The sequence below is a fragment of the Diuraphis noxia genome, unplaced genomic scaffold, assembly GCF_037042655.1.
Source record: "Diuraphis noxia isolate RWA-SAM2 unplaced genomic scaffold, SU_Dnox_SAM2 contig0004, whole genome shotgun sequence".
NCBI lineage: Eukaryota > Metazoa > Arthropoda > Insecta > Hemiptera > Aphididae > Diuraphis > Diuraphis noxia.
The window spans coordinates 60,529,171-60,551,726 of record NW_028301714.1 but is presented as its reverse complement, the minus strand read 5'-3'; the positions used below and the strand labels follow the sequence as shown (position 1 = coordinate 60,551,726).

Here is a 22,556-nt window from a genome sequence, read left to right as displayed (position 1 = left end):
AGACGATCGATCGTAGTGCGAAACGTTTGATAGAATTGTTTGTTCAGGGAAAAAAAGTGTGGAGGGGGAGAGACCTAAGAGTTATAAATTTTCCTAGAATGTGGCACGGCGCCTTTACCGTAGTCAGGCTCGGAAGAACGATCGAGCACTCGACTGACCGAAGTATTTACGCTTTAACGTGAAGTCGGGCGCACCCGATTGTACATAATTATTAAAATTTATAATAATATATTATAATATACGCAAGTTCACTTTGGATACATACACATACCTATATTAATATATACGTTTAAATATTTTTGTAGCATCGAACGCGCTCTCTTGGACGAGTTGGACGTGTATTTTTATGAAAAATCTTCACGATAATATAGGTAGTCGCATCAGCAGCAGAGAGCAGTTTGCAGTTTGTCATCGTATCAGGTCGGCGAAGAACAGGCTCCGAAATAGTGAAATCTCTACAGCATCATATTATTTTAAGCAATTGATCTTTGTCTTACCCGAATCAACATTCATCATAATTTGTATTGATTATAAATAGTTACTATATACCTGCAGTGTAGAACGATGCGCACACGCGGGCTGTGCGGGCCTAGCAGTCTCGTAATTATTATTATTTAGTCGTGTTTGGCTTGATGTTTTTAAGTCGTTAACGTGATGATTTATGCGTATAGCCTGTATAGGGTACATCCGACATCGTAAACGAATCCAGAAGACCCTAGACAGTCCATCGTCACACGGTCGTTTTGATCGTTCCACGATGTTGCCGAAAAACTGAACGTTACTTCAATTTTTGATCCTCGCATTCGAAAAGACGTTTACCCGTGTACGAAATTGTATGTTTTGGTCGTTTTGGACTGTTGAGACGGACAATTAAATAGATCGTGTTCAAGGCACAGACCCTATTAATATCATTAATTGGTTTATGGTTCCAACTTCAAAATAATAACACATTCTTGTTATTCCATTCTATGGTTCTCCATTCGATCTTCTGCGGAAGAGCTGAAGACGAAGACCGGAAGACGTCGACGGCAGTGTGACCATTTATCGGGCGCTCGAACTCGTTTCGGTCCGTCGCGCGTCGACAGCGTTGACCGTGGCCTGCAGCGTGCGTCCGCCAACGATAATATTATTATTGTATGCATCTGTTTTCGTGGTGTACGCGCGTGCGCTCAAGTGTGTATATCGTGTTTACCATAATAATATATCGTCATTATCAACGCGTATCGCCCGATTATCATTTCATTACCAATAATAATAATAACAATACAAAAAGTAGTAATAAATAATAATAATAGCGTTTTTCGTTTTGTGCACGCAAGCGTTGGGTTAAATGTCATTTCGCGAACCTCTCCGTTCGATCTTCCGATCAAAAAACTAGCACGCGCGGAACTGGTTTCACGACTTCGCCGCCGACTACGATTACTGCGACGACAACAGCTTAATAATTGTATCGCAATTTAGCAAAAACGAATTCCGCGATTTGTGAAATTTTCGTCCGTCGCTGTTATGACGGATCATCGTCTGACGAGATCCCGATTCGACGAAAACCGTTCCGGTCATCCACGATAACCCGGGAATACCGGTGGTAAGCATCTGTGAAATTTATGCGTGTCATCATCGTTCGATGCTCCCCGACGATCATCCCAGTCTCTAAAAAGTTTATTCGTTTGATCGTAATGTAATATTCACATAACGCACGTTCTCGAGTGCCTGTAAGCACTCTACCCGTAAGCAGATCAAATTTTAGATTTAAATTTTTTTCCCTACGCCCACTATAATAGTTGTTTTTATGATAGAGACCATAATGTTGTGTGTATATCAGTGTAGGTGTGTGTTGTTTGTATGTATCCGCGTGTTTGTGTGTGGCCCAGTGTGGGTGTGTGATGATTCATACTTACTGCAATATGAACCAATCCTAATGTTGCAATAACATAATACAACAGTCCTAACCTACTGTTACACATTTTATTAATCACTGTTTCATAATTTATTATGTGTGCACAGATCAAACGGTCATCTGTTGCAATTAATCAATGTTCTGTCACGGATAGATTGGATCAAATGGTCGTTGGTCAATTGTTGAACAAACACTGGAAAAATGGATCACGGGTATCAAAATACTGGCAGAACCCATGTAAGTTCCTTACGACTTATACTTAATAGTCTACATTCTCATTATTGAATCAGAATAATGTCGCGTAACTGATTTTTCTGACAAACCATCATTGGTAATTTTTAGTTTGGAACAACTCCTCAACAATTGGTTACTCACTCGTTTTGCGACAGAGCTTCACCAGTATCACCCGTCACAAACTTTGGAAGTTACACTTCATTTGTGCAACATGTAAAAGATGACAGCAATATGAATTCGTTACAACGCAAAGCTCAAGTGAAATTAAATGCCATGCCGTGAGTAAAAATAATTATAATATATAACTATATAAGTATATATAATTTTGTTTTATGCTCTAAAATAATTATAGTCTCAGTTGTGTGGAAAAAATTTATAGGGAAATAAAAAAATTAATCAAATCAATTTTTAACAAATTAAATTACACAAAATATACAATTTTAGAACAAAGTTCTCACATTCCATTTTAATAACATTGTCTGTTTGAATAATTTATATTTAAGCTCTTTTATGATAATATGTTGGTTTGGTAAAATACATTTCTAATTTTTTTTATTATGCTAGATGGTTTCATGGGAAAATATCAAGAGAGATGGCTGAAGAATTGTTAACACCAAAAGAGAATGGTCTATTTCTGGTTAGAGAGTCCACAAACTATCCGGGAGATTATACACTTTGTGTTTGTTACATTGGTAAAGTGGAACATTACAGAGTAAAGTATAAAGACAATCAACTTACGATCGATGATGAAGAATTTTTTGAAAATCTATCGCAATTAGTCGAAGTAAGTAATTTATCAAACTACATATTTCTTGAATTCTTGACATTTATTATTGGTTATCTGTCATCATTGGCACAGATAAATATTTAACCCAAACAAACTTAAAATGAATGTATATACATAACCTCAATCAGTGGCGTAGCCAGGGGGGGGGGGTGTTATAACCCTCCCCCTCAGCCGTATTTATATCAAAAATATAATGTTTTTAATATAGGAATACAATCATTTGGTCGTGGTAAAATGTATTCTGTTATTAAAACCCCCCCTAAAAAAAATCCTGGCTACGCCACTGACCTCAATAGTACTGTGACTATTACATTCAGTATCATCTAATAATGTATTGATGTATAGGGATTTGAAGTTATTTGTTATTTATTCTCTTATACAGGATGTCCAACGAGGATCTACCCATTGCGATACCTCACAAAATAATAACGATATACAAATTCTGGTTTTATAATAAGACTCAAGGGGATAATAACTACAATTATTTCATGTTTTAATTTAATTATTTCTAACAAAATTTAAGATAGCCATTTTGTAGAATTTATTTTTCTGAAAATATTGACATTTCAAAATTTTATTTTCATTATTTAACTTATTTTTAATATTTTTTTTAGTTTTGAAGAAATAAAATGTGATTATAACTAGACACACTGAAAACGTTCGGCTGGCCGTACGAGTATGTGCACGGCACAGAGGGTAACATGTTTGATAACACTACGGTGTTAAATAATTCACAATTTTTTCGAAACTAAAAAAAAAAATATATAAATAAGGAAATTAATGAAAATACAATTTTGAAACATAAATATTTTCACAAAACTAAACTCTACAAAATGGCTATCTTAGATTTTTTTTAAAATAATGAAATAAAAAAATATGTTCTTAACTTTTTACCAAAATATTAAAATAAATTAAAATATGAAATAATTGTAGTTCTTATCCCCCTGAGTCTTATTAAAAAACCAGAATTTTGATATTTCAATTATTTCAGAAGATATTGCAATGGATAAATCCTTGCGACACCCTGTATATATTCTAGTATAAAAAATTATGTGATAAATTATTATGTTGCATAAGTGAATGTAGTATCAACTATTATGCGAATGATTAGAGATTAATTAGACTTTTACTTTTACAAAGCATAATTGTGTATGATGATTAATATTTTAGCACTACCAAAAAGATGCCGATGGATTATGTACACAATTAACCAAGAGTTTACCTAAAAAAGGCAAACAAGAATTTTGTATTGATACAAAATCTTTTATTGATGCCGGATGGGTTATACAGGAACAGGAGTTACAGGTTCTATTAAGCAAAATCTATTTAATTAATTACTTATTATATTAAACTTGTTTTTATTCTCTAGTTAAATGAAACAATTGGTAAAGGAGAATTTGGTGATGTATTATTGGGAGTGTACAGAGGAGAAAAAGTAGCTGTTAAAATGTTAAAAGACTCTAGCGTAGAAGCTCAAAAATTCCTAACAGAAGCTTTACTTATGACGTAATTTATTAAATATATTTTATATTGTGTAGTTAATTTAGTAAAAGAACAAAAAATACATTGAAATTTATGTTTTGTATCAGGTCTTTGAGGCATGAAAATTTGGTTGAACTTCTTGGACTCGTATTAAATGAAAAACATCTATTGCTAGTTACTGAATACATGGGTAAAGGTAGTCTCGTTGAATATTTACGATCAAGGGGAAGACTCCATGTCACCAAAAAAGATCAAATTAATTTTGCCGTGTAAGTTCTATACATTTTTAAATAACGTATTTTTTTGTTATTTAGTTATTAATTTTATGATAAAAAATAAAAAATTTAGTGATACGTGTAGCGGTATGGAATATTTAGAGTTTAGAAAAGTAGTGCATAGAGATTTAGCTGCTCGAAATGTTTTAATATCAGAAGCCGGAGTAGCTAAAGTAGCTGATTTTGGATTGGCACGTGAAGAAAATTATATTGTGGATGCTGGAAAATTGCCCATCAAGTGGACTGCCCCTGAAGCACTTAGACAAGGGGTAATTTGAAATAGGAAATATTTATAATGATTAAGATTTATATTATTATTAAATATTAAATGGATTTTTAAAAATTGCTTCAGGTGTTCTCAAATAAATCAGATATGTGGAGTTTTGGAGTTCTACTATGGGAAATTTATTCTTTCGGCCGAGTTCCTTATTCTAGAATAGTAAGTTTTACAATATTTTATCTGGTTTATTTATCAAACAATATTAATAATCAAAATGTTTATGTTTACCAGCCTTTAATTGACGTAGTAAAGCATGTAGAAAAAGGTTATCGTATGGAAGCTCCTGAGTGTTGTCCTCCAGAAATATATGAAATTATGAGACAAGTAAACATAGATTTATATTGCTATAAATACTAAAATATTTTGTTATTTATTGTTTTTAATTTAATAGGCATGGGACTTATTGCCTGATCGAAGACCAACATTTAAGGATGTTAAGACCAAATTAGCACAGTTAAAAGTTGTAACTATTAATTAGGAGTGACACTGACTAATTTCTAATGTATAACAATATATCTGTGCACTAACTTTGTGTATATCTGTAAAGTATAAAATTTAATTAATGTTTATGAGCTAGTCTTTATTTTATCAACCTTCAGTATTTTTTATTCTTTAGTGTTTTTTTTTTTAAATTATTATTACTATTACTATTATTATTGCATATTTAATATTTATACAAAATAAATGAATTTAGTATTGGTCGAGGTAGATTTTCAAACTTTTAATCTAGTTACATATCTGCTTCAATTTTGATATTTATTAATGTTTGGTACTACATATTAAGTATAAATATTTTATAACATGATTAAATTATTTATATCTATTACAAATATAATTAATATCATTGAATTTATATAAATTGGAATCTTTCTATTAAATATCATATAAACTAAATTAATAAACTAATAAGTAATGATAAATTAATATGTAATCATATTAATAAAATTTGGGGTATAAAATTTTTAAAGTAAATATACAAATATTAATTTTCTTTCAAATGCTTGACTGTTTAAAACAGTGTTATGTATGGTATATGCGTGTAAAAATGAGTCATATTAAGAATTACTGAACGTTTGTCCTGTTAGTTTATTTATTGCATTCTGATTAACATAAAGTATGTTTAAAAATGTTTCAATACTTCACCAATACTAAGCATTTTAATATTAAATTAATTTTGATTGTATTTTGGGCTTAATTGTGTTTTCTGTTTGTTTTAAAAAAAATTTTTGTTATTCAATTGATAGGTACACAATATTTTAAAATACTGTTTTGCTAAAGAAAAACATCTAACTCTTATTCTTGCAATAAAATTATTTAATTTTATACTTCAGAAAAATACATAACTTAATATGATAATTTTGTTATATGGTATGTAAAAGTTATTTTTTCTAGTAAACATATTTATTAAATTATTATTTATTTGTCATTGAATTTGACTGTTATGAAATACATTTTGCAACAATTCTAATCTATTGAAATCGGTTTCAATTCTTATCAAATACTTTTTATAATGCTTAATGTAAGAATTTGCATGGTTTTTACTTTTTAGTTTGCTTTATACTTATGAATCTTAACTATAAGTATGATATAATCTATTATTGGTATTATTTTCAAAACACCAAACTTAAATACTATCATTCCATTACTTACTAATAAATAATAGTACTGACTGATTAAAATAGTAAGTTACTATTAAACACTAATATTGTTGGAAGCCCATACTAAGTTTTTAAATTTACACTGATTACTGCTAAAAAAAATATATTTCTAATAAATGTTAAACATTTTTTTTTTATTTGTGAAAGTCATTTGTAATAATAAATTACAAACACGAAATTATGATGTCACTAATTAATTGTATTAGAATAAGAAATAATAATCAACTATTTGTGTGTTAATGTTTTATTTAATTGTTTATGTCAAATCTCTTACCGAGATGTATCTTAGTTAAATTGCCTTATTTGACATAAAATATACTTGGGATTTGGACGTGAAAAATCTTTTAATATTTGATTTGTTTTAGGTAAAGGTTTTATATTTAAAACTATGTAAATATTACTGTATTTTACTGGTGTATTTGTTTGTTTGTTTGTTTTTTTTTTTTATTTACTTGGGTAGCTTTATTTACCGAAAAAATTTGGTTTTGTACTCATATGTTAATAAGTTTAAAATTATGATTTTTATCTAAACTATATTTTTTTTTGCTACACTACTATATATTTTTTTTATCTAAAATAAATTGATTTTCATTCAATCAATAAGTATTAACATTTTTAATTTACTAAATGTGTTATGTTGCTGAGTGTCTACTTATTTGTTTTGCTTGTATTATACTCACCTTTATTTGGAAATACTGATCAATAGATTTCGGATATATGTAGTATGAGTAACATCATTTGTCAATCTAATTTTACTAACTATTTGACAATTTTATTAAAAGGAAACCTCAAACACATGTATTGTCCAGTTTTACAAACATACAGCATAATAAAAACCATTTTGTACGGGACCACTTTAACTCCCTCTATATAATTTATTGCAGGATTACCAAAATTTCACAATGCATAGGGAAGAACTTTATCTGTGTCGTGGTGTATTTATTATTTGGATATTATAAATACAATATAAGTTATCAGTCTAAAAAAATTAGATTTTTTTAAAATTAATTATTTAAAATTATTAGTTAGTGTTATCAAAAAAATCAAAACGCTACGACACAGACAAAATTCTTCCCTATGCGTTGTAGAATTTTGGTAATCCTACAATGAATACAGAAGAAATAAAGTTGTAATACGTAAAAGTAATGCGACAATTATTATTCGAAGTAATAAATAATTTATAGAATATTGCTAGACATACGAGTATTTGAATTTGACTATGAATTTATTAAATATATTGATTTAATTATAATCAACTTAATTTAATTCAAATTCAAATTTTTGAAATGTAATCCTCGTGGTGCCGTGGTGGCCCTGGGTAACTTTATAAATGGTTCTCAAACTATAACTTATAGGTACATGTAGGTAGAAAAAGATTTGATGGAAACAAAAATCGAACCTTATCCGGTTTGGCGGAAACGACTGACGTCATCATTCTAAGTTGACATAGGATGTAAGGAAGGTTCCTAAGGATATTATAGGTCATAGGTGTAAGGTGATGAAGTGCGTATGATGGTTGTATATAATATATCATTATACATAGCGATGTTACCAATATTTCCTGTCACTATAAAACACCAATTATTTCACGTATTGTTTTACGACGAAAACAAATCTGTGACCGCAGTAATGATTTTACTGCAGTAGGCTCTGTGACAATTGGTTTGGGAAGGAATAAGAAAAATAGGAGTGATTTATCGACAACATATTATTCAATATTTCAATATCGATGGTTAAGAAACAAAAAGTTACGAAGGTACGTGCATTATTTTTCAAACTATAGTTGTGAGAGAGTACTTAAATGAGACGTTTTTAAATAATTCAGTAAAATTTGCAGACGAAAAATAACTACACCGCGCGTTGTTTCAGTGTTTTACAAACAAATAACATAGCAAATATTGTACATTCTAAATAATTCATTTAACTCTAGAGTTATGTGATTGATTTTAGAGTGAATTGACCTATTAACAAATTATAATAATATATTATCTTGTCAACGAGATAGACTTTTTTTATATTTAAATTTCTTATCGAGTTATGACTAATATGTCAAAAAAGTAAATTGTTTCTAATGTTTCTATACGTTTTAAAATTGCATATTTGTAACCTATATTAACCATCGATATGGTCATAGATAATACTGCAACGTGATGACGTCGGTGTATTTATTTCACGCAGTATTTTCTATCGTATCGTATATTATATTAATAATCATCACTACATAATATTATATTGTATTGTACACGTTGTTATAATACATAATAGAAACGGTGTGTAGGTGTGTGTTATATTTAACTTGGTATACGGCAACCAGTCGCACACAACAATCTTTGGTTTAGTCCGGATTTTCCGTTTCTTGTGACACGCATTTTTTCTTTCGTGTTTTTGTTGTACTTATGTCTTAGTGTCATTTTCTGTTTGGTTCTACGAACGGGTCTCCTGAAATTCAAGAAACCAACGATAAGCACGAATAATATTACAAAATATAAGCAGGAACAGGGTGATTGTTTTAACGCAGAACAATCGATATTCCTTATAAGTTATAAGCTAACCTGTGACATTTATGCGTCTGAATGGAATTACATTTTTAAATATGTAGCTTTTCTTTTAATCTTATAAAGGGAACAAAAATCGTTAAAATTATGCGTAAAATTGGAGCTAGTAAACTTATGATATTTGCTGTACTATCATATACTGTGGTATCAAAAATATAAAAATATCGGATGGTTAAAAAAATATATGTATATCTATTGCCTTAATAATAAATCTTTAGGTACCTAGCTGTTCAGTTATATATTTTTTAATCGGTTAATGGAGATGAATAATAATATATAGGCGTATCATTTAACATGGTAAATTTTTCTTGAATGTTAAGAGCTTTTTTTTTAATTTTATAGAAAATGGCTACTTAGAAAATTCCAAAAATTGTATGTCACAAAAAACATCTTATATTAATATAAAAAGAAATATATATATACCTATATAGGTACTTATTTAATTAAATTAAAATTGCCTACAATTGATCATACATGGATACTTAAGTAGTATGTATAGTACCTACAATTGCGATGAATCGGAACCCGAACTTGAAATTCAAATATGTGAGTTTACTGATTAGGCGTGTTAGGACTACGGAAAAAGAGCACCTAGCACCGGAATGTGAAATTTTGGTTTTATTTATTTCGATTTTTTTTAAAAATATATTATATATTATAATTGATATTATACCTGTTGGAGGTTCTGGTCTAATCGAATGGACACGCTTTACTGTTACGCATTTGAATGCAGTACGTTCCTCGAGCACTAAAACACAACATAAAGTAATATTTAAAATATACATTTACATAATATATAAACGTGTTCATTGTTTATTGTATTGTTGACGATTTGTTGTCAACAATATTTCATGTTTTTCAGACGAAAAAGAAATCACTAACAAAACAGACCGTTTTTTCTATATAAAATTCAATATCACCACAATAATTATGTTAAGTTTTTAATTTTTCATCAACGTAGTCAGGTCTAATAGATAAAACAATTCTTTTAACTATAAGCATTAATTTTCTCGAAAAGCAAAAGACCAACACATTGGCAGTCAGAGGTACGTATTTAGAATTTTTCTTCTTTTTTTGGGGGTAGGTATATTTATTCAGTGTTCGCCAACTCAGTGCCTCATCACCCCCTCACAATCGACTTAAATAGCTTCATATTCCGCGATTAGCCCACTCTTACTCCATACGATATCGTTAGGCCAGTCAGACACGAAGCTACTTAGAACATATAAAAAAAAGCAAAATATGACTTCACGAATTCTGGTCACAAGACACACAATATTGTGATGATAATAATAATAATATGGTTTATAGATTGTATATATGTAACATGGCGCTCGCGCATACTTGTCCGGAGTGTGGAATCCCATGGACACGGGCACGTCTTTGGCGTACGTCCTGGACAGTGGTTCGCAGGTGGACGTGCAGGGGATGCCCTGGTGGCGCTTACCCCGTTCCGAGACGGAAGCCGCGAAGAAACAAGCACTGAGGAAGTGACTGCACCGGGCTCGACCTGCACAACACACACGCACACGGACGACCGACTCTCATTAAAGACGTGGATCGATAAATACAATAACATTAAAACACTATACATTTTTATAAAAAGAAATAATATATATATATATCTACAGCTGTATTGTATATATAATATATATAGGCGGGTATGTAGGTACTATAATAGTTATTATTATATTATATTTTATAAGCGAACGATTCAACGACGTTTATTATATGAGCGTCGTTTTTTAAGAGGACTCCACGACCGCATATATTATCATATAAATAGCACATGTAGTCTCCGTCTTACGAAACGTACCTACCCGGTATAGGTACAACTGCAGCAAGATTGGAAATTTGTGTTCCAGTAGTTCAAATGTAATTAGCTCTAGTATACTACGAATAATACACAAAATTGGAGCTGTATTAACACACAAATTTGCCATGTTATACGTTCGTAAGGCGGAGATAACATATTTAATAATAAGTGGCTGTGGCGTCCGCTCATAATACAGATTGATAACTTTATCGCTGTCTAGTCATTTTATCGATAATATAAATTTATGTGCGTGTTCATAAAAATGATTTTAATTTGCATAGTCTTTAAAATGAAATAGAACTCTTGTTAAAAAAAAAAAAATACTCTGCTTTAATGATTTCAGATTATGTATTAAAATAAATTATCAAACTGAGAAAATGACAGCATAATTGTGATGAAAAAATCACTCTGTATAGTATACACCAAGCTCAACTAAAATACAGTAAAAGCCACCATTTAACCATATTATGTATATTCATAATCGAATTTACATTTTACAAAATACTAAACGACAAAAATACAACATTATACTATTCTACGAGATTTGTATACAGTCGGACACACTACTGACTGATATTATGGTACTTATTTTATTATATCATACATACCAAATAAATATAATATAATTTATAATAAATGTTATACGTACTTACCCACACCGCAAATCAGCCGTTGCAAAATTATACAAACGATATTAAAATACGATTTATTTTGTTTTAGAATTCATATTCATATTATTACCTGTACCTATCGAAAAATACGCATGAAAATCATTTTTATAATCAAGAATCAAGAGCAAAGAATAAAAAAATCATAATTCAAATAAATGCATTATTGAAGGATACCAAAGTGGTCTGGAGTGGTTATAATATCCTAGATAACCGATCGTACAGCGTATATTTTCTACATTTTAATGCCGTTTTTCTAATATTTCTAAATAATACACAAATATTTCTAATATTACGCGACTTATATTGTATGATACAAATATAATGGAATGTTTCACTAAATATTATTATAAAATGTACAATGCACGCGCCAACAACTACAAAAAGCGTTTTCGCGACCAAAATCTTTTAAGCGGAATTGAACACAAAAAAAACCTTTTCAAAAATTATCTTATACACACCGTCAGTCACTACTATACTTCGTCGTCCATCAGGTATCCGCAGTTTACCTACCGCGAAAACATAAAATATTTATGAGCCACTTAGTTCAAAGCTGAATTTATGTGTAATTTAATATATAATATAGGTATTATGTTAAATCGTCAGCCGCCTACCTACGTTATTAATTTCCATAGGCGCAAACAGCTTAAATATTGTCTAGAAATAATGCTCAGCCCCCTCCCCTCTCCCTGTTGGCGACAATGTTAACGTATGGCTATTATAGCGTTGTAACGAGGTATAGGTATGCGAATATTATATAATATTTAACTTCTGGACAACTACACTGCGGCGTACGAAGCTGTTAATATTCCTTTCTTAATCTTTTTCTTCGTTTCAAAAATGTATCGTTACATTTTCCAAGATATTTATCTAAGCGCCTAAGAGCATTAACACAATAGTTTTTATAGGACAAGACGGTTGACATGAAAAAGCCTCACATGTTCAGAAATCTAATTTTTAGAACACTCGAAAACCTTACGAAAAAAAAAATGTTAATGATCTACAGAAACAAATTTTAAAATTTTAAAACTGCCTATATCAAATCTTATATTGAAAAAAAACTGAAGTCAATATTGTGAAAACATGAATGTTCAATGAGTTTAGCCGCATTGAAGAATTTATTGCAGCTAACGTTTTCCATCAAGCTTATACGTAAAAGTTTATTGGATGATTCAACTTGGTCGTGTAGTAATATTTAAAATTTTTAGTCACATAAAATATATTATAACATAAACGATTTATAGTATAGGATGTGCACCGTATTGGACGTTTTATTTATTATTTTTCATTAATATATTATATGATAGAGATACTTGAAAAATGTTAAAATTTTAGTATCAAATTATAGCCTAGTTTTTTTCCTAGTTCTGAGACATCAAAACCTAAAACTCTCAAATTTTTTGGATCAAATTAGGTTTTTTGTGCCAACGGTAACAAATGATTATAATGTCTTCCATTAACGGGTATTGTTTATATAATTTTTTTCCTGGATTCAGAGCGAAGTGAACGTGAAACCGGAACGTGTTCTTATTTTCGGGCAGTAAGAAAATCTTCGTAAAGTCTATACTATTTTAAACCTATACTACCGTAGAATATTAAGACCTCGTACTCGTACTGCAGCTGAAGGTATAATTTATTGACCAAAAAGCTGAAAAAATATTATTCGCAATGTGTCGCACCGCCTTTGTCATCGTCGATAAATTTTTCGTGAGTCTAATAACACATAAATGTAGATGCTGATTATAGTGATTTCAATTATATATGAATGTTTTGAAAAATAAAAATTGTTGATTCAGGGTTTTTTTAAACCTGAGATATTATACATGGATTTATGACAAGTTTTTAAATGGTACTCATATAGTCACAGTTTTAGGTGCTGGTTGGGCGGGATTATACGAGAACAAATACGATAAGAGGCGTTGTATAGTTTATAGTTTATACTTTAAGGTATGTGTCAAACGTCATTTCAGCCAGCAAAATATTACGATTTAAGGGTGCCGCGACTGCTGCAGGATATTAAATTTATTCCAGAACAAAATTTCCGATCTTTTCTCGTAGAGGTTACGAAAACAACCGTTATCAAACCGCATTTCAATAACTACGAAAAACTGATTTACAAGAAAAATGATCACGTTTCATAGATTAATCGGCTTTTGATCGTTTCTGTTTTTTTTTTTTTTTTAATAAGGAAATAGGTGGCGTTTATTTTTCAAACGAAAAATACAAATAATCGAAATTTGACTATAATATATATGCACGTGGCATGAGAGCTTTTTCTGCGAGACAAGTTTTTGTTATAAAATAACGCATTGGTACGATTAATAATCGTTGCAGTATTATAGCCGCAGGTATATCAACGGGTGGTAAATAAAAATCGTTTTTAAGACCGTTTGTATGTCTTGGTAACATTGTAGTCGTCTGTATAATATAGTCGTCGTATATATTAGGTATAGTACGTATTTCAGTGTTTGTATTTAATATAGGAAAATGGTGACCCTACATCTTAGTTGTGCTAATGGATGGTTCCGCCAGATCGGCGACGAGCAATAATTATTATTACGGATATTCCTGGGCTCCTTGGCGCAGCTCGGTTGCAGACGACCGCCGTTAACGCAAAAGTCGACGTGTCCCACTTGTGGTGCTTCGCCGAGGAATCCAGCGTTCGTGTGTATCACCTGAACAGTGGTCGCGTCGTCCCTGGTCAACCGGAACTCGGCCGAACCGTACCTGTCCACAAGCGGCCTGGCCGGATCTAGACCTGCAACGTGCACAACAACGCAAAAATTAATTCAGATAAAACATCACTATCATAATATAATATATCATCAGGGTGGTTCAAAATTTTTGTAGTTGTGGGACAACTTACACATTTATATACATTAGGGGGGGGAAGGACTAAGGAGTCACCAAAAGAAAATAATATTTTTATTCATATTTTATTTAATAACAAACATAATATTATTGTAATAATATAATATTGCTGGCTCACCATCTATCATTGTCTCAGTTTAATTTTTAAATTCATTATAACATAATGTGTGGATGACGGATGTGAAGTGGAAGAGGTGAGAATCAGGTACTTTGTGATGTGACTGTAAGAGGTGACGCCGTCGAATTAAAAGTCGTAGGATTTTATACCAATAAATTATGAGGGTAGTGATCCAGTTGAATGAATTATCGATGTGTTCATAATACCGGAATGTCGATGCTGGCAGTGACCAATGAACGCAGTAAATTATAAAACACAGCACAATGACCAGAATATAAGTGTAGCAGAGATGATAATGCTAAGGTGGACGGTAGTATACCTAATACCTATTGTGTGGAGTGATTTTAGTGAGAACAGAATAAGAAATCAATTCATTAGTGATTGGTACCGATGGTGGACAAGACATATGCTGAGGGAGAATAAGTTTATTAGATGGTTCGGTCATAATAAGCCATGACATATGGAGAAAATGTGACTCTAACATCTGATATTTTTATACCTATACCTAAGTATTTATTTTTACTATAGCATTTAAAGTTAAATTAATTACAAACATTGATCATTTAAATTAGTGTAGCCGGTTATTAAATGCTTATTCACTCTGTATAATATTGTACACAAAATATATAGGTGGACCGAGATGGATCCAATGAGATATCAATCCACTATGCATACACCTTTATAAATAAAATCATATCACTATAAATTATATAATAAACACACACAGATATAGATAATAAACTAGATTGCTAACTAGGGATAACAGTCGACGCCAAAAAAGGTCATGGTGGTTGTGGGCTCTTTAGTGTTATCATAATAAGTAATATGATTAACGTGATATCTAATATATCATTTGGCGGGTATTTAAAATCCAATCATAAATATGTTTGAAAAATATATATTTAAAAATGAATTATACATAATGTATTATGTATAATTATATATCATTAATTAAAATGAAATTAAAATATGTTTGTATAAAAAATAAAAAAGCATTTAATAACTTGATAAATGTAAAAAACCGAGGAGGTCTTCAACTAGCATCTGAAAGTGTTATCAAAATCGTCAAACTAACTGAACAATACTTTAGGTGTATAATTATTGACTAAAAACAATTAAGTACTTATAAAAAAATATGGACCAAAAAATAATGGTAATGGTTCAAAACTCGCATTGTGTACAAATATACTTGCAGATACAGATAAATGTTTTAAAGACACTGATGTGCATTCACGTCCATACAAGATAAATATTATTAACCTAGTAAGTTGTATGTATTTAAATATTCTTATACACTCTTACAGAAAAATTTAAGTCCTTCTATTCTGAAAGCTTCAGTCAACAAAAGACAAAGTCACATAAGTCAATTTTTAATAACTTGTAGTTATACATTTTTTGTTCATCGGAAATCGATAAATATTACCTGTGTATTATATTGCTTATATATACATAGTTCAAAGTTTTTTTTTATGGGTAAATCAAATATAATAATGATTGTTAATATTTCCGAGTTCATGGACCATAATAATAATAATATTAATTATTTTTAGTATTATCATAGAATAATATGTTATGGTATTATCACAACGATAAGAATTGATAAAATACCATAGCCCACAAGCGACATGGCGGAAAATCGGCGTCCCCCGGATTACTTGTCAATTTATACAAGTTAGCAATCTAGTTTTCTAGTTTATTATCTATATCTGTGTAAACACATGAACAATCTAAGATTTCGTGTATTATATCAAAATAGTCGGCACTGCATGAAAGCATCAATGGACTGTATATTGTCATATTGATGTAGATGACTTGCTCTATACAATATGCAGTTAATAATGGTTTAAATGGAGTTTAATAAACAAAGCGTTATGAAAATCGACTTCGTGAAAATCAGTTAAAATAAATAAAAACGCGTTGCCTAAAAATATCTGTATTAAAAAGTTTTGTCGCCCTTGGCGTATAAACTCCATTGTACAATTGGATAAAGTTTATTATATTATCCGGGTAAAATACACACTTTCCGTTTTCTGACCTTACTATTGTAACACATTATAATTAATGTACCTTATCATAAATTATTAGACGTAAATAGTATTTAATTTATCGCGTTAAAAGATTTTTATAAATAATAAAGTAATTTAACATTGCAATATTCCTGCAGTTGGCTCTAAATGAAAACTTGTAATTATCATCAAGCCATACTATATAGCGAGAGGTGTGACGGAGAAAGGTATTAGGTTAGACAAACTATGAACTGTTTACGAATTACAAATATTTATAATACAATAATAATATAGAAAGTGACGAAATATCGAGTTTTCTTGTTTTGTCGTAATTATTTTTAAAGTTATTATTAAAGCTGGTCACAGACTACGGTTTTAATTGTCCGTGTACGGTGTGCGGTGTAGTTCGACATTTTTAGTTCGTATACCGATGAACGATACACACTATTCATTTTAAATCTTTGTACGGTGTTCGAACAATACGGACCGTTTTTTTAAAAATTACTGAATCGACCACAAACTATCAACATTATTATCAACGTACTAGTCGTACTTAAGAGGACGCTACACCCGCATACGTTGTCTTTGTCTTACAAACGCATAACATAGTAAATTTTACGCTCTGCAGATCACGCGTATAGCTCCGTTAGTATAAAATTTAGAGTAAATTGACCTCTTACAAAAATGAAAGGTAACATTATTATCGAAGGCATCTCGTAGGCTTTTTATTATATTTTAATTTTAAAGTGTTATGTGTATTTTAAAATTGTAAATTGTTTGTATATCTTAAAATACACATAACTCACTTTAAAATTAAAATATAATAAAAAGTCTACGTTCATAAAACGGAGACAACATATGCGGGTGTAGCGTCCTCTTAACGTACTTAACTAGTTGTATTTGATACTAAATAAACCAAATTTATATTGTACAATAATTATTATTGTTATCAGTACAAAAATAACATCTTGAAAATAATAATATTGAAGTTATTTATATATTATGCTATTTATAGTTTTTAAAACTACGGTTTTAGTTCGAACACCGAACATGGCACACACCTTCGGCTTTGTTCATTTCAAACACCGAACACGGACAAAAAATCAAACTCCTCAGTTTTCATTCCGTCTCAGTGTACTCAGTACTGTGTTTTTCATCCGTTTATTGCCCACAAACTATCGTTGTACGTTGTACGAACTACACCGTACACCGTTCACGGACAACGGACAAATAAAACCGTAGTGTGTGACCAGCTTAACTGACATTATATAAATGGGTAGGTACAACAGGTTTTCAAAATCTAATTTGCTTATTATTCAGAATCATAATAAAAATGACCGAAGATTCTAATAATACAACCCATTTTTATGATACCATTCTAAATGTGTTTGTTTGTTTTGTTTTATATTATATACAACAATCTGTATAATTTGATACGATATAAATATTAAATATAGGCTAAAAGTATAACAAAATATATAACTGGCTTACATTATTTTGATGAAAGAAACCACACAATGATGACAAATTATATGGCTATTTAATTGTGATAATATATTTTTTGTTATTATTATTGTAACAGATCACGAGTCACGACACAACTTGCGCGTTAGGAGTCTTGGAGTATTACCTGTAGTAAAGTCTACATTTTTAATGAGGGGATTCGAATTAGTATATTTAGGGTGTTGTGGAATATTTTGTAGACACATTTAGTTTCATCATTTTAGTTTTTAGTTTTAGGTCTGAATGTAGGGAATTCTAAATATCAAGCAAACAGCCAACTATCGATAATTCGAAGTCGATGGGACTTATGGACAATTTCAAATTACTGCAAATAGTTCGAATTGTTTAGTGTTTTGAAATATCTAGAGGGGGGGAAAACAATTCGAATTACCGAGTTATGAAAAACATTTCGTACCTACGATAATAATTAAATTGTCACATGAAATCATTAGCTAAATATATACACAATTATAAGATAAATTATTAGCGACAAGTTTATAAGAAATGGTGAATACACGCACTAAATTGCCAAACGTTGAACTTCAATAATTGTCGTGTGTTCACGGCTAGTTTTCCCTAAAATTTTACAACGAATTACCGAGTGTACGTTTTAAATATTTTTTTTTAATTTAAATTACTGTGTGATTTTCCAGGGAATGAACAAAAATAATAATTACTTTGAATTACCGAAAGTAACTAATTATCGACATTCGCGATTATATGTAATTTATTCGGTTACTCCTAATACAGTTTTAATTTACACACATTTTAGGTGTTAGTAGTCCCTATGTCCCTAGTCCCTGCATATTGTTATTACTATTATTGCTATTATTATATTTATTTTAGTATAAAAAGTTAATGGTAAATATAAGTAAGTTAATTATAAATATTATAAATTACAATGGAATACGATAGCCAAAAACATTGTTAACATTTTTTTAATCTTACAATAACATTTATTTACATCTGCTATATTTTTAGTCTTTCATAAATAGTTCAACATTTCAATTCATTCTTTTACTATAAACTTTTTGTATACCTATCGATCTTATAACACAATATAATATATTATTAAATTGTTTTGTTTAACTCAAATTCACACGATTTTGAATTTTTGAAGCATTATATTTCTGTAATAATTCTCTATTTTTAAATAATTAGGTATAGTAAATGTACATAAACATAATCTAATAATAGTACTTACAAATTACAAGTACATATAATATATATACTTATTTCATGATTTTTTAGTGCATTAAATGCATAACCTCGGTAATATACAAATTTATTTTTATTTTTTATTTTTTTTACAAAATAGTAAATACCAGGCATATATTTTAGTTAAGAATTAATTATTTTTACTTTAAACATTATATTATATTAAAAAACTTAGTTATTAATGACATATTATGTATAATATATATTATATGTTTGGTTTATCAGTAAAAAAGTTATTTTAAGAAATTTTTAGAATTCTAAAACTAGAATTATTTTAATTTTAATGGTAATATTGATGACGATGCGTAATCTAATGTTTTTTTGACATAGTTAACCCCAAAATAAGTTTTAAAACTTTAGAGTAACAATGTTTCTAAAATTTAGTCTTAGTCTTTCAGATAGTTTTCCAATGTACCAGCATGAAGTCGATTTAACAGACTCGACTACTCGAGATCCTTCGCATTTTGATAACTTCTCGAATAGGTAAGATTTTGTATATTTATTTAAAGATAGTTTTCTTTACAACTAAGCATTTATATGCGTATAATACACAGCATATTCAGTTTACAAATCTTATAATTTGTTAATATAAAAATGTAACTTGGTACGTAAAATGTGATTATTTATTTTGAAAAATTCTTTTAAAATGTATTGAAACTTTTAATTTTGTATTTTAATCATTCTCAATATCAAATAGAATTCACCTTTAAAAAATATCGCCTATTATAGACTACACCTAACTATAGCTTTACAACGACATAGTTTTTGAAAATCACTTCGTAAAATAAAAATTTTTTAAAAAAATTGACATTGTTCCAAGAAAACTCGTCTCCTTGTCGTGTATGAGCAATTTAATTTAATAATACTATATTGATAACGACGGCATAACGACACTATATTACGTTAAATTGTTAAATACATAAACATTAGACTAATATTGAATTGCTTTAGTGTAATTATTAAATGAAAAACTTTATTGATACATAATATGTGCTTGTATCGCTACTCATAAGTTTTTTTTTTTTAATAAAACATATATTATTTAGGTATAGTTCGATTAGGTTTTTTTTCGGGTAGAGGCAGAGGGCTTAAAATTTTAAAAGCAGAAATTGAGTGACCCTGATAACTGACCAAAAAAAGGTAATTTCAGAAAAATTGTCCTCGTGGGATATGATACCCACTCCTCTCCACTACATTAGAATTTAGTACGCCATTCATCACCCCTGCAGGCATGACGAAATTATATTGGTATAAGGTACATGCAGATAGTCGATATTATATAGTTACTTATAAATCGGAGTCGTCGTCGTCCTCGTCTGCACATGACTATATGATAATCAGGGAAAGTCACTGAACGCGTGTACGAATGAGTAGGAAGAGAAAATACCCACGAAAGGAATCTGTAAATTATTATTGATACTTAAATGAAACCAAACGCACTTCTAGTAGTATAGTCTAACGTATTTCTGTGTATTATTATTTATTATTATACGTTTTCGTATGCATTAATACGGGTCAACGATGTAGGCAGGGCGTATCAGACGTATAATATATTAATATATTATGATGATGATATTATACCTATATGTAGGTACTTCATGTACATTAAAACAAAGTGTTTTTTTTTACCGGTAAACTAAAGTCTCTACTATATTTTATAGTTGATACTTTAGAAATAATATATTATACCTTATAATTCTTCTTCGGCGTAATCTATTGTTAATTATTATGACACGAAAATAATTATAATTATTATACTCAATAAATGACAGCTAGCGGTAAAGTTACAATAGGAAGATGATTATTAATTTAAGCGTAATAATATAGCAAAGCAAAAATTGTAGAAAATTAAAAAAATACGGTATTTATAAAGGTACGCCGTAAACTTACTTCGACGGTTAACTTTATAGAGAATTTTTGATGTTTACTAGACAGACGAAGTTACGAATAGTTATGACTTATGACTATATAGTCTATACCTATATAATTTTTGGAAGGTTAATAGTTCTAGAGAGTATAAATACATATAGTACCTATAACTGTAGTCCACATATATATATATATATATATATATAGTAAATATTACGCAGTGCATCGGCGGCGTAAATTTCAGAACTTGGCGTGAAATGCAAAAAAAAATTCGACGTCGGTGATCCAACGAATAATATATATGATGATAATAATATTAGGCAATAGGCACCAAGGCACCAATCTTATACATTAAAACAGAGCGTATTTTTTCTGATAAAAAAAAGTCTGCACGATTATATTATTTGATTGTCACATTGTCAGTTTAAGAAATATTATAACCTTGTAATTTTTCATCGGCGTAATCATTATAATATGTTGTTAATAAATTATGCCACGAAAAGAATATATACTCGATAACGGTAAAGTTTCAATATGTATATATATATTAAGTATTAAAATTTAAACATAATAAAAAATTGAAAAATAACAATTTTTTAGGCATATATTGAGCCAGTAAAAATATTTAAGTACCTATAAGTACAAATATATTTATATTCATCGTATATTGATAGTGAAATGTATGGAGTATTATTTTCAATTTCACGAACTTGTAAAGTAACGTGCTCAAAACTCTACAATTCGTATTTGCGAGTACCGGAGTACATATAATATATAATAGGTAAATTAGTATACATATTACCTAGTAATATTACGCTATATTATATCAGTGGCGTCAGTTCCAGAATTTTGCGTAAAATGTTAAAAAAATTACCAATAGTCTATTATGCATGAAGTATCGAATACCATAAGAGGTATCATATGATATTATAATATTATACTATATTATTCATGACTTTAATACAAAGTGACCAAAATGTGTTCTTTATTATATAATAATTATAGGTTCTGTGTTTCCTAATAACTTAATGTTCTTAAATATTTTTGAAATAATAGCAGTGATGACCAAGGTAGCCACCGGACCATCATTTTTTTCCAATCATGGAACACTGATACAAAATACTTTGTCCAATACTTCAATACATCGGAACAAATATTTTTGGGAACAAAATGTTGTTTTAACAGTTTAAAATTAAAAAACTCTTATTATCTATAAACAATAAACATGTACTAACAAGAAACAAAAATAATTTAAATTTAGGAAAGTTTGGATTACAATAAGTGATTTATATCTCAGATTAAAAACCGTATTCTAACAT

General features: G+C 29.6%; 2 protein-coding genes and 1 long non-coding RNA gene across 7 annotated transcripts in view; 2 read left to right on the top strand and 1 right to left on the bottom strand.

The window, feature by feature from the left end:
• The first annotated feature begins 1,290 nt into the window (after positions 1-1,290).
• Positions 1,291-7,216, top strand: LOC107170446 (tyrosine-protein kinase CSK-like). 2 transcript variants are annotated; one of them, XM_089225121.1, is made up of 11 exons: positions 1,291-1,585; positions 2,005-2,134; positions 2,240-2,409; positions 2,696-2,915; positions 4,089-4,223; positions 4,288-4,424; positions 4,508-4,669; positions 4,749-4,944; positions 5,028-5,114; positions 5,187-5,279; positions 5,347-7,216. In XM_089225121.1, exons 2-11 carry the CDS (start codon positions 2,099-2,101, stop codon positions 5,431-5,433), a joined length of 1,323 nt encoding a protein of 440 aa, XP_089081247.1. In that variant the 5' UTR covers positions 1,291-1,585; positions 2,005-2,098; the 3' UTR covers positions 5,434-7,216. The 2 variants fall into 2 exon arrangements, with proteins under 2 accessions (XP_089081247.1, XP_089081248.1); XM_089225122.1 differs by lacking the exon at positions 1,291-1,585 and adding an exon at positions 1,598-1,727.
• A 726-nt stretch (positions 7,217-7,942) lies between these two features.
• On the top strand, positions 7,943-11,994 carry LOC149056274 (uncharacterized). Of its 3 annotated transcripts, none has more exons than XR_016191299.1 (4): positions 8,148-8,369; positions 10,480-10,829; positions 11,328-11,565; positions 11,705-11,994. It is a non-coding gene; the product is annotated as an uncharacterized LOC149056274 (long non-coding RNA). The 3 variants fall into 3 exon arrangements; XR_016191298.1 differs by having other exon boundaries at positions 10,480-10,837; XR_016191297.1 differs by having other exon boundaries at positions 7,943-8,369; positions 10,480-11,565.
• The window catches only part of LOC107170447 (phospholipase A1), a 48,975-nt gene continuing 35,212 nt past the window's right edge, over positions 8,794-22,556 (bottom strand). Inside the window, exons 6-10 of one of the 2 annotated variants that reach the window (XM_089225123.1) lie at positions 14,153-14,410; positions 12,114-12,161; positions 10,513-10,678; positions 9,842-9,916; positions 8,794-9,052 (exon numbers count right to left, since the gene is read on the bottom strand). In XM_089225123.1, the coding sequence (XP_089081249.1) occupies positions 9,859-9,916; positions 10,513-10,678; positions 12,114-12,161; positions 14,153-14,410 (530 nt within the window). In that variant the 3' untranslated portion in view covers positions 8,794-9,052; positions 9,842-9,858. The remainder of the gene's footprint in view (positions 9,053-9,841; positions 9,917-10,512; positions 10,679-12,113; positions 12,162-14,152; positions 14,411-22,556) is intronic. The other variant, XM_089225124.1, reaches the window with a different exon arrangement.

What these genes read in the sequence shown, in the direction of transcription:
- LOC107170446 (XM_089225121.1), top strand. Translation starts at nt 2,099, where the DNA reads ATGGATCACGGGTATCAAAATACTGGCAGAACCCAT. An exon ending in GATCAAATTAATTTTGCCGT is followed by an intron (nt 4,670 to 4,748) that starts GTAAGTTCTATA and finishes TAAAAAATTTAG; the next exon opens with TGATACGTGTAGCGGTATGG. An exon ending in GAGTTCCTTATTCTAGAATA is followed by an intron (nt 5,115 to 5,186) that starts GTAAGTTTTACA and finishes TATGTTTACCAG; the next exon opens with CCTTTAATTGACGTAGTAAA.